The 14,303-nt window shown below is 42.6% G+C and overlaps 1 protein-coding gene across 9 annotated transcripts in view; it reads left to right on the top strand.

Moving 5' to 3' along the window:
* CFAP20DC (CFAP20 domain containing) overlaps positions 1-14,303 on the top strand; it is a 219,110-nt gene that overhangs the window by 143,299 nt on the left and 61,508 nt on the right. For 6 of the 9 annotated variants that reach the window (XM_025186465.2, XM_075938433.1, XM_075938430.1 and 3 more), the window contains one exon: positions 3,977-4,384. The exons of 2 other annotated variants lie outside the window; for them this stretch is intronic. In XM_025186465.2, the coding sequence (XP_025042250.1) occupies positions 3,977-4,384 (408 nt within the window). Of the gene's footprint in view, positions 1-3,976; positions 4,385-13,099; positions 13,164-14,303 lie in introns of all 9 variants that reach the window. One more of the 9 variants, XM_075938434.1, reaches the window with a different exon arrangement.

The following is a 14,303-nucleotide window of genomic DNA, read 5'->3' as shown; positions in this document are numbered from 1 at the left end:
GGGGGCTGGACTAGATGCCTCCTGAGGTCTCTTCCAGCCCTGGGATTCTATGATCCTTTGCCTCCCACCTGCTCCCTCCGCCCCATGAAAGCCCCTGAAAGTAGCTGGGCCCAGGGTCTTGTCACCACCCAGAGAGAGGGCACGTGCTCAGAGCTCCTTCTCCTTCTGCCGCCAGACAGGGACCACTCATGCCCTCCAACCCGCAAACTCCAGTCTCCCTGCGGCCACGAGGAGCAGCCCCCAGGAGCACGTGGAATGGGCATGTCCCACCTGACTCGGCTGATGTGGAGAGGAAAAGTCAGCTCCGTCCAAGAGCACAGGAGAATGAGCACTTTGAAAAAGCAGCTGTGAGCCTGTGGGGTTCTCCCTGGTGCCCCTTTTATGAAACGTAGGCTGGTTTTGTTTGTGTAATGGGGATCAAAGGTAACGATTTCATTAACGAGGCACCCTTCCTTTTCCCTGTCCTCTCTCCAGTATCCCTGATGTTTACCCCATAAAGTAAATCCATGACATTCTTTTTTTTTTCACTGATTTTTCACCTATTTTTTTAAATTTTTGAAATAAACACTGATAAATTCCTAGGAAATTAATAAACTGGTACCAGAAACAAACGGTGTTACCTTTTCAGCATGTGAGACCCAGGCCTAGTGGCTCTGCTTTGAGCTACGTTGAAAGGAAATGCTCTTTGGGTCACCTTATGCTGTGAGCTGGAGGCCACGTGGCACTTAGCAGTACCTAGCCATGCAGAAATAATAGTTGGAGAGAACCTTCCAGGTATGCAAGTTTTCCTTTTCTGCTATCCCCAGGGAAATAGTTTATTTTGTACATTAGTTTGCAAGCTGGAAAAGGCAGCCATTTAGAAATACTGTTAGTGGGTAGCTAATTAGTTATCGCAACGGTCAAGTGCTGATATTAAACCGCCCATCCCACTTGATCAGAAAAGAGCAAACCTGCCCCTTACCTTGCTGCAGCTTGCACCAGTGACTTATTCTATATTGGTGTAAGTGGCCATGCGTTCAAACGGACACCTGAACACTAAAGTATATCTCTCTTCTGTCACAGATTCTCTCTAATTAGACTCGGCTGTCAGCATCCACTCATTCAATCAAACCTAGAGCAAAAGTGAGAACTCTTGAAGGCTTGCAACATAGCATCTGCAGTATCGTATAGTGCTACCCAAAACGTTGTGGATAGAGTGGATAAGCTCATTTCTGAAACTTTCCATTAAATCAGGAAGTTTTCTGCGCTTATATAATTAAAAAAGAGCAAGCATCATACAATTAAATAAGACAGTGTAACCTTGCAAAGAGTATAAATCAATTTCTCTGACTGTCTGACATTAACTCTCTGAACACAGAAGGCCTGTGTCCCATCTGCTCTAAGTAGTTAGCACTCAAGAGTCATTAGAGTGATCTTCTGAAAATTACAGTCCAGCAAGAGCAATCTCTTAAGTATCCAGAAATTATTGTCCAACTGCGCGTCTTCATGTCCTTTTAGGGACTGTAGTACAGCAATAGATATGCTAGGTCCTCAGGGAAAGCATTTGCTTTTCCAGTATACATATACTGGGCTAGAGTTAATCAGACAGACTTTATTGGCAGAATTTGATGACTGAATATTTAACAGATAATTATGAAATTCATGTTCAATAGATACAGAGATGTGAGAGGGGTTTAAGTTAAATCAGGATTATCCATTTGTCTCTAATATGTGAAAAGAATGTAACATTTTCTTTAATAATCACTAATGTAACGTCATAATGCAGAATTATAGCATAGGTTTTAAAATAACTGATGTGTTTAAAAAAAAAGAGAGACAGAGAAATGTGTCTCCATGCCTCAGTGAAATCATGAACTAGGGAAATAAAGCAATCGTTGCAATCTTTCAAATTGTATATAACTTCAGCAATAACAAAATGAACAAAAGCAGCATGTTAAGTGTTTATAATTTTTAAAGGCATTTCATGTAACTAAATCTCATGCTGCGCGCATAAATACTGTAGAAATGACTTCATATATGTGAAAGTTTCAGATTTCTTCTATAGAAATATTGCATACGTATCTCTTTTCCAGTTACTTGTAAGCTAGGAAGGGTCAGTTATGCTATGCATGTGCTTATGAATTTTGCAGAATTGTAATGTGATTTTTAGGTTAAATTCTACCCTTAATTAAATAACGTGTATATTATCAATTCACATAGCTTTCAGGATGAATTGGGTGATTATGGAAACCATATAGAACATTTATGTTTGCTTTTATCCGACTGTTTCAGCGTTTACATACTCTCTCATAGAACTTAGTTGATTTAATACATCCTCATCGTAACCTTCACTTTCTGATATTGCTTCCAAAATGATCCTGGATGATAAAACAGGAAAATAGGAGCCGTCTGCACAGAGACTGGGGAAACTGAACGCGTTCTAATTGCATTTTTAAATTTATAGCCTGAAGAGATAAAAGAAAATCTTTCAGCCAAAATGTTTCCATATTCATTTCCTGATTCTGTTATTTACTTGAACACTTCAGTGTTTTTATTTGCAGCTAACCTACTAATCTGCTTATAAAGTGTCATTACAGTACTACATAAAAGGGTTCAATAAATACTATCGGACCTACTTTTTCTGTACACGTATCCTCTAAAATTCTGTTTTTCAGGGAAAATGAAAACCATGTGACTTGAGCATCCTGGATATAGAGCATCCAAGTAAAAATATGAAAGAACAATTAATTAATTCTGTTGGTCTTCCCCAAGGTGTGGCTGTTAAAAAGCTGCTTTGCTCATTTTATAGGGAAAGCTGTATACATGATTGTGAGGTGTGGGAGGTCGTAGAATTCTGCCTTATTACTTTTTTCTTTTATATTAAGAGCAAAATCATACGTTAACAACTAAAACCATATGCTTGGGACCAGTATGTGATCATTATCCTCTGCCCACAAAATGTTCACTTCATGTTGTATGTAAATCTACTCAAAGAAACTTAAACTAAAGCTGTAGGAGAGAAATGTAATCTTATTGAAAATATGTAATACAGCGCTACTCTATTTGTTGGAAGGTTTATTATGTAATGAAGTGTTTTCTTTTCAGTGTGAATTTCACCTTCTAGGGTCTTGTCCTGGTCCCAGAGCAGTTGATGCTGAAATTCTCATTCATTTCAGAATCAGTAGGATTGACCCGTAGGGGCATATTTTAAAATGCAGCATTCATGACATAGCCATTCTTCCAACAAATATAGTGCTGGGCTGGGCCTTTGAGGAATGGGGTTGGATAAGGAGGGGAGGCCTCCATTTTCCGCTTCCTCATGTCAGTAAGGAGCATGGGGCAACCATTCCCAGTTTGCCCAGTCTTTCCTCCTGCCATGTCACTTGGTTTTCTGCTTGCTGTTTACTTCTGAGATGAAATTCAAGGGAACATCAGAAGTGTAATGCTTAGATGTTTTGTATACACATTGTTTGGAACATGAATAACCGGCTCATAAAGTATTCGCAAATGTTGTTATTTTCTAAATGATTTTGTTAGTAACATTCAAAGAAGGGCCAGGTGATCCCTGCAGACAGGTCTGTTTAGGGTTTATATACAGTATGTTACACAGTCACCTACCACTACAACAACCCAGCGGATACTAGCATTGTTGATTTTGCTCCCTTACATCAGCAGTATTGGTCAGCACAATTTTATAAACCACTTTCTACTAAAAGGTATATTTATGCTGTATATTCAGGGTTTCCAGCATTCTGAATTAGAACAGGAATTTGGACTTAGATTTTCAAAGCATGCTATCATTTTGGGGTGCTCAACTTGAGGTACATAGGCCTGATTTTTGTAAAGGTCCAGAGCACCTGATGCTCCATTTTCCTTCAGCCAGGATAATTAAAGGGTAATTTTGAAAAATGTTGATTAAATATTTGCAAACAGGTCTTCAACATAGCAAGTGTAGTTTCTGCTCAAAATCACTGTTGGGTTTTCCACCCAAATTTAGGATGACCCCAGTGAATTCACCGAACGTGCTTCAGACCTCAAGACCAGCCACAGTATATCAGAGTCATCTGATTCAGCCGTTTTTAAAGAACTCCCATCAAAGGTGATGTCAGTGAGTCCTGAGTGCAGGAAATATAAAAGATGTCTCAAGCATACCCACGTGGAATCCGTATTATCAAACCCACAAGACTCGCTTGAGGAAAAAGCAGAGCCTGACAGCGTCTCAAGAAGTTTGATGCCTACCCTCTGTCTTTCTCCTACTGGAAGTAAGCCTAAATTATCTGAGGAAATTCCAAGCACTTCTGACAAACCAAAGGATACGCCAGTCAGTCAGTTAAGAGCATCAATAAGTAGAAAGTCCCTCAAAGAAATCTTAAGAGAGAATTCAAATCCGACAGCCAAGACTCCTGTAAGTGATTTTGCTTTGGGATTAAATGATTTACATTGTTTGGACAGAAAGATGTTAACAGGGTTCATACTTCTCCTACAGAGGTACAATGTCTTAAGTTTTAGTGACGATTTTGACACAGTGCCACATAAGTCTCTTCAGCTAATGAGGAAAATGCAGTTTAGGTGCAATACTATAAGGTTTGTGCACAACTGCTTTCAAGCTCATACTCACAGTTGTCCATGGTTCGCTGTCAAACGGGGAAGGGAGCATCTTGTGAGGTCTAGCAGGGATCAGCCAAGAATCCAGTATTATTCAGTGTTTTCATTAGTGGCTTGAACAATAAAACTCTGGTCATCTGACGAAGTGGGCCGTGCCCACGAATGCTCATGATCCCATCCACGTGTTTTGTTAGTCTGTAAAGTGCTACCGGACCATTTGTTGTTTTTTAAGTGTATCCTGTTACAGACTAACTTGGCTACCCCCAGCAGCTTTTGAACAATGAAGGTAGGGACAGATTGTGTGTAAAACACTGCAAACACTTTGGAGGACAGGATTAGAATTCAAAATGATCATGACAAATTGGCGTGGCCATAGTGGAACAATGAGGTCAGACCCATGCAGAGTTAAGCAGCAGGATGCAGCTTTTATTAAACTTTAACAAGGGCTGCCCAGCTCCCATATTCTTCTGCACAAGGCATTTAATTTATTCTAGGGCAGAGGCTACAGTGCTCTTAACCTATAACCTATACTGCGGGATAGGCTCTCCTCAGGCTAGCTCAGCCCCCACCCCCCGCGCTCTGCCCCCTGAGTCCTAGCACCCTTGTCTCTCTGAGGGAGACAAACAATGAAGCAAGGTGGGGACCTTACTGTCGCATGAGCCTAAGGCCCAGCACCTCTGTCTTTTACCTCTGAGAACTCTTCATTTTAGTCCCTTAACCACACTGGAAATTGGCCACAAGTGATGCAGTTGTGAGCAAGGCTATTGTCAGCCTGGAGTTTATTCACAGGAGTGTTGTACATAAGACTCTGGAGGTAATTGTCCCACTCTTCTTGGCACTGGTGAGGCCTCAGCTGGAAAACTGTGCCCAGTTCTGAACACAACACTTTAGGAAAGCTGTGAATAAACTGAAGCATCCCGAAAAGAGCAACAAAGATGATAAAAGGTTTAGAAAACCAGACCTATGAGGAAAGGTGAAGAAGCAGTGATGTTTAGTCTTGAGAAAGCAAAGTGAGGGAGGACTGGATAACAGTCTTCCAATGTGTTATGGGCAGTTCCAAAAAGGATGATGACCGATTCTCACCTTGGCCTCTGAAGACAGGACAAGGAGCAATGGGCTTAATCTACAGCAAGGGAGATTTAGGTTAGATGTTAGGGAAAGCTTTCTAGCTAGTAGGTAGTGAAGCTGTGGAACTGTCTTCTAAGGATTGTTGTAGAATCCCCATCATTGGATTCTTTTAAGAACATATTGGATGATAGCGGAAGATGTGTTTGTGGTTCTGCCTGAACACAGGAATCTGGACTTGGTGCCATCTTGAGGTCCTTTGCTGTCCTACATGTCTCTCTCTAAACATTAATGTGCACATTAAGCATCAGTTGAGAAATAATCAAATAGTATACGTTTCATCCAGATGCATTCCAAACATATTTCATCACCTCAGTGTTTATAAAGCACGCTTCCATTCTCAAGTTTAGATTCTTACAATTGCATTGTGTATAAAACAGTACTGCACCTACGAGCAGAAATCACTGGGGTTTGCCAACAAAAAGGTAATTGGTTTGAATAGCCTTACGACTCAAGTTCTCGGACTGTATGAATTAGGAATGCAAGCATAGTTTTGGGAGGAAAGGCTAGGAAAGAAAATTGATAGAGTTTCAATAATAGTCTGCAGGAAAAATATACAAAGATCATTAGTCTGGGCACTTCATAGTCTCTCTGCAGCAGTCCTGAAAAATAATAAATGATATGATTGAAGGCTAACAGTAAGGCAATGTCACAGACTAAATCCCCAGGCTACTTTGGGGACTGTGTTCAAGTCCATCAAATTGATTTTTTCCCCATGTGATTTTATTCTTTCCTTCTTATATTCTCCTTGTGGCACATGCAGTGATTTGAGAATAAATTAGCCCATTTCAAACAAATGACAGTACATTACTTAAGAGTTAGGGGTTTTCTTCCCCCGTTATATATTAAAAAGTCGGCTTTGAATAAAGAATTAGAGCTTTACTTTCAAGCGCATTCTATAGGCAGTAGATCAAAGAGCATATTCTTAAGACAGTCTTTGGGCAGTGTCATTTGTTGAGGTTTGGAATATAATACAGCCTTTTTCCCAGCTCCTGGCCCATCCTCAATCCATCATAAATGGGTTGTACTTCCTCCTGAATTTCTGGGGGTGGTCCAGATGTATTACTCAAATTTCTGAGCAGAAACCCATCAGAACTTCTGCCACTGTAGGTGAAGATGTGACAAACAGTGCAGCCTTCCAATCAGTCATCTCTAAAACTCAGTTTGTCCCCAAATCTGCTTTATATCTAATTTCCAGCTCCTCCCCTTCCTCCCAGAGTCACAGCATCTTTCATGAGGGCATCTCTGTATTCCCACTTGTGGGATCTGGCACCCTAGTGTCAAAATGCAGGACTGACTTGAAAAGCCATGTCTGTTGTCAAGGTTCACAAGAGAGCTTGCCTGAGGGGGATGACATTGTCCCACAGTGTTTAAAGCAGTGCCCCCCATCAAGCATCTTGGTCCTCCTCCCTCATTGTAAACTCTGGAAGCTTTCTAGGGTGCAAAGATACAGGGGAAGGAAGACAGGCAGTAGGCACGCATGGAGATTACTCTGGAAGAACACTACTTTCTACTTAGTAATAGCCTTTTTGAGAACCTCTTTGTGTGAGATTAGCAAGTAAGTGTTCTACCCGGAAGATGGTAGATCAGGCATTCTAGCTAAATGTGGATGTCTTATTAATTATTATTTTTATTGCCTGAGATCCCTAATTATTATCCAAGGTGCTATACCAGCCGTGGCCAAGCCATGGCTCGTGAGGCACATGCAGCTCTTCCCCCACCCCCCAAGTGCAACTCGCTAAGCCTTCTCTCCTCTCCCCCCCCCCCCCCCACTCCCCGTGGCTCGTAAAGCTGCCCCCGCACCCCTGAAAACAGTCCTCTCCTCCCGGGTGCCTGTGCTCACGGGGCAGGAGAGCCGTCGGGCATAGCCATTAAAGATGGTGTCGGCTGGCAAGATGGCAAGAGCCTGATGTGGCTCTAAACGCGTTTTCTTAAAGGGGCAGTCCTTTTCTTTTTTTTTCCCCCCCTCGACCAAATGTGACTGGGGGCTCCTTTTAAAGGGGCAGTCCTTTTTTTTCTCGACAACTTTGCCCCAGCTCTTGTGCTGGATCCACTAATATCTTGGCTCTTTGCTCGGAATGGGTTGGCCACCTCTGCTATACACAGAACAAAATACAGTCCCTGGCCCTGAAAGCTCTTGTGGAATGGATCTTTAAACCAGGATATACTACATTTCTAGTTAAAATGTAACTGTGTTCTGTGCATCTTGAAACCCAGTGAGAGATCTTCTGATTGGTAATGAGTTCTTCCTGGCATCTGTCCCCATATGCTACAGATAATTTGGATTTTCTAAAGAGATCAGTCTTTTCCAGGTATAGTGCCCACTTTACACCTAGGTTCTAGAGCAGGGGAGGCATTAAAAAAATGGCAGCCCAAAGGGTTAGTCCCTGACGGGCTGCCACTGCTATGTTTACCTGCAGCTCTACAGGTATGGAAGGATCACAGTTCTGATTGGCTGCAAATCGCCGTTCGTGGCCAATGCGAGCAGCTGGAAACATCACAGACCGGGATGCCACTTCATGCCACTCTCATTGGCTGCAAATGGTGATTTGCGGTCAATGAGAGCTGAGTTCTCCAGCACCTGCAGAGACACAGGTAAACTTGGAGGTAGGGGCCTGCCAGGGACTCACCCTGTGCATCAGATCCAGCCCGTGGACCAGAATTTGCCCACCTCTGTTCTAGAGACAGGTTTCCCCTGGATGGAAATGGAGACTGGGGAAGAACACAGAGAAATACATTGAGATAGGAGGACGTCTGAGCCCACTGTAGGCATAAAGCGGGGATAGAGCCTCTTGGTAACATTGACCTTGTGACCCACAGTACAAGGAGGAATGGCTATTCAAACACAAAGCTTGTGCAGTGATCTATCATGTGCAACTGCTGCAGTTTGATAGAGCGCAAATCAGGAATTAGGAAATTCAGCCAACTGATAAGGGGAGATAAAGGTATCAGTGAAACATCTCTCCAGATGTCTTAAGAATAATAATGAGAAATTCCTTAACTATATCAAGAACAAAATCCGGAATCTTTTCAGGTGATTGTGGGAATGATTTTTGGCGCATCCGATAAAGCATTTATAAACATCTCCCAATTTAAACATTATTATGTTTAAAATTTTCCACCCATTCAGTTTTATCAATTTCAGTTTCAGGAAATTTTCTTTTTAATGCACCAAGTATGTATGTTCCTCTTCAGAACTATACTCTGTTTGCAAATAAATTAGATAACTCGTGGTCCCTTACTAGTAGCATTAGCGTTAACCCTTGTTCCATGGCTAATAGCCTTGTCCATTACATCTGTCTCTCTGTTTCTCGCTGTTAATTTATACATGAATGACATTGTGCACACTCACATATGCCACCTGGGCCTTTCAGGAGTGTGCGGTTTCTTCCCATGTATAACAATATGCATGGTACCTGTCACCAACAGGCATGTTGCCCATTGTTCTCACAGCATGTCATTGTTTCCAGGTATTCCCAGCAGGAAAACTAGTGGATCCCACAGTAGCTGTGTAGAGGTAATATAGGAATAGACAGATACTTCAAAAGGCTGTTTTAGATGTGTTCACGTTACGTGTGGGCAAGGAACCTAGTGCTCCATAATTTCTCGAGCAGTTTTGGGTTTCTATCTCCTATTCAAGACTGTGAATGGCTCGCTAACTACAAAAGCAACTTCTGCTCTCTTGGAATTCACACCTCCAGATCAGCTGCTAGAAGTGGGCCTCATCCTCCTTGATTGGATCCACCTCGTCATCTCCAGCCTGATCCTGGCCTGCATATTTATTCCTGCCTCTGGAAATTTCCACTACATGCATCTGACGAAGTGGGTCTTTGCCCACGAAAGCTTATGCTCCTACACTTCAGTTAGTCTATAAGGTGCCACAGGACTCCTCGTCGCTTTTGCAGATTCAGACTAACACGGCTACCCCTCTGATACTTATCTCCTATATTGTTTTCTGATTCTCTGATATGACATACTATTACAGGTTAGACTTCTCTGGTCTGGGACCTGACCAGTCCCGAAGAGGGGAATTTCCTGGATCAGAGGAGGTCCCTTGCTACCAGCTCCCCTGACCAACTCCCCCCTCCCAACCTCCCTGCCAGCCCCAACCACCACCACCTCCACCGGGTTAGACTCCTGGAGATGGGGCCTTTTTTCCAGGATATCTTCCCAGAACATCATTGTAATTTTTTTCTACAGTCTTTTCTCGAGCTACCATGTGACACAGATCCCAGGGCCAGAAGGGGCCATTGTGATCCTTAGTCTGAACACAGGAAATAAAACTTCCCCACAATAATTTCTAGAGCAGCTCTTTTGGAAAAATATCCAGTCTTGATTTTAAAATTGCCAGTGATGAAGACTCATCCATGCTCCTGGGTAAATTATTCCAGTGGTTAATTATGCTCATGGTTAAACATTTATGTTTTATTTCCAGCCTGATTCCCTACCTTCTGTTACTTGACAGCTACCTGCTCTGTTTCGGACTCAGAGCTTTAATGCTAAAAAAAAAATGTGAATTTCTTTCTATGACTAGAGCTTCTGTCCAAGTACATTGGTCCTTAAAACCTAGAATCTAAATCTTGAAAAGACCTTAATCTCTCATCACTTTTTTGGCTCGGGGATGGGGTAATACATCCTGGGCAACGCTCTCCTTCCTCAGGATAGGGACCTTCTCTTTGCCTTTCCTCCATGGCCTGTGCTGGCAAGAGTCCTATTAACATTCAGAAGAGAAGGACAGGTCATACTGATTGTTCCTGCTTTGCCAAAATAGACTTGGTACCTGTCGATCTCGCTCCAAACCAGGCCATGCCTCCTCTCCCAGACTGAAGGATGTTCCCTATACCCTAACCCGGGGATTCTCCTCCTTTAGGCTTGGCTCCTTCATGGTTCCGACGCCTTGAAAGCTTCTGCTCAGAGGAGGTTCAAGAAGTATTACTACATAGTAGAACAGCCACAACATACCCTACTTACCTGCAGAAGTGGTCCAGGTTTCAGCCCGAATATAGTTCCCAACACGTTTATCTAACACTGGTACTCTTCCAAAGATCCTAGACTATGTACAAAGTCAGGACTATCCATTCACTAAGGGTTAGGGCTCCCAACTTCTAATCATTCCAAACTGAACATCCTGATTAGGCCTCAGTTGAAGTATTGTGTCCGGTTCTGAGCAGCATATGTCAGGAAAGATGTGGAGAAATTGGAAAAAGTCCAGAGAAGAGCAACAAAATGATGAAAGGTCTAAAGAACATGACCTATGAGGGCAGTTGAAAGAATTGGGTTTGTTTACTGTAGCAAATAGAAGTCTGAGAGGGGACATGAGTGCAGTTTTCAATGCATAAAAGGTTCTTTCAAGGGAGACAGAGAAAAATTGTTCTCAACCTTTGAGGATAAAACAGGAAGCAATGGGCTTAAATTACAGTATGGGCAGTTTATGTTGGACATTTGGAAATACTTCCTAATTGTCAGGCTGATTAATTACTGGAATAAATTGCCCAGGGAGTTTATAGAATCTCCATTCTTTATCATGTTTAAGAGCATGTTAGACAAACATTTCCGGGCTGGTCAGCAGTTCTCAAACTGAGTTGCCAGGTCTGACATAGACTTGTGGGGACCTCCCAAAGCCCAAGCCCCACTGCCTAGGGCTGAAGACCTCTATCCTATCCCCCCTCAGTCTCCTCTTTTCTAAACTGAAACGTCCCAGTCTCTTTAGCCTCTCTTCATATGGGACCTGTTCCAAACCCCTGATCATTTTAGTTGCCCTCCCCTCTCCCACCCTCTCTCTTCCCCTCTCCCACCTCCTTTTCCCAGTCTCCCCCATTTTTGTTCAATAAAGACAGATTCTATTTTTGAACACACGTTTTCTTTATTTTGTACATCAGGAAGGGGGGCTAGGGAAGGGTAAGTGGAAGGAGGTGAGGGAGGAATGGGGTACGAGCCCCCGATGGGGAGGACTGGGCTGGCTCTGCGGGCTTCTGGGGGTGGAAGCTCTCCTGCAGCCCCCCAATTGCCCCCTCTCCCCAGATGGCAGCCTGCGGCAAGTGCAGCCGGTCTGATGGCCGAGTGCTGTGATGTGCCGAGTGTGGGCACTCAGGGCACTCCAAGCCAGAACTGCTTTGCAAGCGGGGCACCCCTGAGAACTGTCTGTCCGGGGTGGGGGTCGGGTCCCTTTAAGCGCAGCCCTCGGCTAGCCTGAGACAGCAGCTCCACGCTCTAAGTCCTCATCTGATGCCCTGCCGGCACTGCTTCCGGCCAGCCTTAACCCCGGTTCAGGGTCCACTTAATGTGGACATGCTAGTTCGAATTAGCAAAACGCTAATTCGAACTAGTTTTTTAGTCTGGATGCGTTAGTTCGAATGAGCTTAGTTCGAATTAGCGCTGTAGTGTAGACATACGCATATTGTTTACTGTTGCCCACACACAAGGTTGCAAGATTCCATTAGTTTCAATCCATGTTGTTTCCTTTTTTTATTGTCACAAAATGTAAGCACAGCACATCTCGCATATGTAGTATAATTTATTATTTGCATTTCTGTAGCACCTAGGAGCCCCTCGTCATGGATCAAGACCCCATTACGCGAGGTGTTATAAAACAGAGAACAAAAAGGTGATCCTTCCCCAAGAGTCGTACATTCTAGATATAAGACGAGACAACAGATGGATACAGACAGAAGGGAGAGTACAATGTAACAATATTCATTAGCGTGATAGGCAGTACTTTCTGGCACACTTATGTGTATAGGAGTTGATCAAAAATTGCATACTTTTTTTCTAAAGCATATTTTATTTGGTAGTCCTCTGATGCTGCACCTTGTGGTATTGCTGTTCCATATTTTGTCCCAAAATTGAAAAAAATGTTTTTTGCAGTATTGTTTTGTTTTACTATTAGAAAACAAGCTCCACTGACAAATAAAAAATAAAATCTTATTTTTCAGCTATTAGAGTATTATAAAAATATAGATCACTGTAGGCATTCTAAAGTTAATAGAGAACCATAGAAAGGACTTTATCATGGTCAGCCCATAGACCTGAGACAGGACCCTGTAAACCTAGACCATCCCTGGTAAGGTCCAACTTGTTCCTTAATACCTTCAATGATAAGAATTCCACAGCTTCCCTTGGAAGCCTATTCCAGAGCATAACTACCCCTACAGTTAAAAAGTGTGTCTAATATCTCAGGCAGGTCTACACTAGAGTGGAAGGTTGATATAAGATATGCAACTCCAGCTGCGTTAATCACGTGGCTGGAGTCAACGTGTCTTAAATCTCTGTGCACACGGTGGGAGGTCGACAGGAGCAAAGGCTCCCATCAGCTTCACATTTCTCCTGCTGAGTCCTCCCTAGTGCCAAGCAGAGCGTAGATATGGCCTAATTTATATCTCCCTTGTTTCAGATTAAGTCCGTTACATTGTCATACCTTCAGTGGACAGGGAGAACAACTGATCCCCACAGAAGAGGTACATTTTTAACAGTCAGAGTAATTAACCTTTTGGAATGAAATTGGATGAGTCTGGGAGGGGGCAGGATTCTATGGCAGTGAGACTCACATCGAGGCTCATGAGCCACAAGTGGCTCTTCAGTGTGTTTCCTGTGGTTCTTTGCAGCATTGTGTGATGAAACCATGCTCCTTGTAATGGCCCTTAGCACATCTGAAGACTGTTGTTAGGTTTCTTGCATTCTTCTTTTCTCAAGACTGAACAGTGCCTGTTTTTTCACCTTTCCTTGTAGGCCAGGCTTTCTAAACCTTTTATCTCCTTTGTTGCTCTACTCTGGACTTTCTACAGTTTACCCACATCTTTCCTAAGGAGTGGCACCCAGAATTGGACACTGTACTCGGTTGAGTCCCCCCTAGTGCCAAGCAGAGCAAACCTCCCCATCTTACATACAACACGCCTGTACGGACACCTCAGAATTCTACAAGCCTTTTTTGCACCTGCCTCTCATTGTTGACTCTGGTTCAGTTTCTCAGCTACTATGCCCCCAAAATCTTTTTAGCAGCACTATCACCTAGCCAGTTATCTCCCCTTTTGTCGTTGTGTATTTGATTTCTTTTCCTTTATAAGTGTAGTAGTTTGCACTTGATTTCATTGAGTTTCTTCATTATGATCTCAGATCAATCATCTAATATGTCAAGGTTGTTTTGAATTGTAATCCTGCCATCCAAAGTGATTGAAACGTTTGGTGTCATCTGCAATTTTTATAAGCATATTTGCTACTCCAAGGCCACATCTAAACTACAAACATTTTTTGAAAGAGGATATGCAAATTCCACAGAAATTTGCATATCTTCTTCTGATCGCATTTTTGAAAGAGGATCTTTCAAAAATGAAAGTAGTCTGGACACGGATTTTTTGGGAAAAAAATCCATTTTTTAAAAAAACGCATAAACCTCCTTTTTTTAGAAAGAGTGGGCAGGTTGTTTTTTTTAAAGAGGGTTTTGTTTTGTTTTGTTTTTTTTCACAAAAAAAATGTGTCCAGACTACTTTCATTTTCAAAAGATCCTCTCTTGAAAATGCAATCAGAAGAAGATATGCAAATTCCTCTTTCAAAAAATCTTTGTAGTTTATATGTGCCCCAAGTCATTAATGGAAATATGG

Source organism: Pelodiscus sinensis, chromosome 11 (genome assembly GCF_049634645.1).
Source record: "Pelodiscus sinensis isolate JC-2024 chromosome 11, ASM4963464v1, whole genome shotgun sequence".
Taxonomy (NCBI): Eukaryota; Metazoa; Chordata; order Testudines; family Trionychidae; genus Pelodiscus; species Pelodiscus sinensis.
This window is presented reverse-complemented; position numbering and strand designations above follow the sequence as displayed.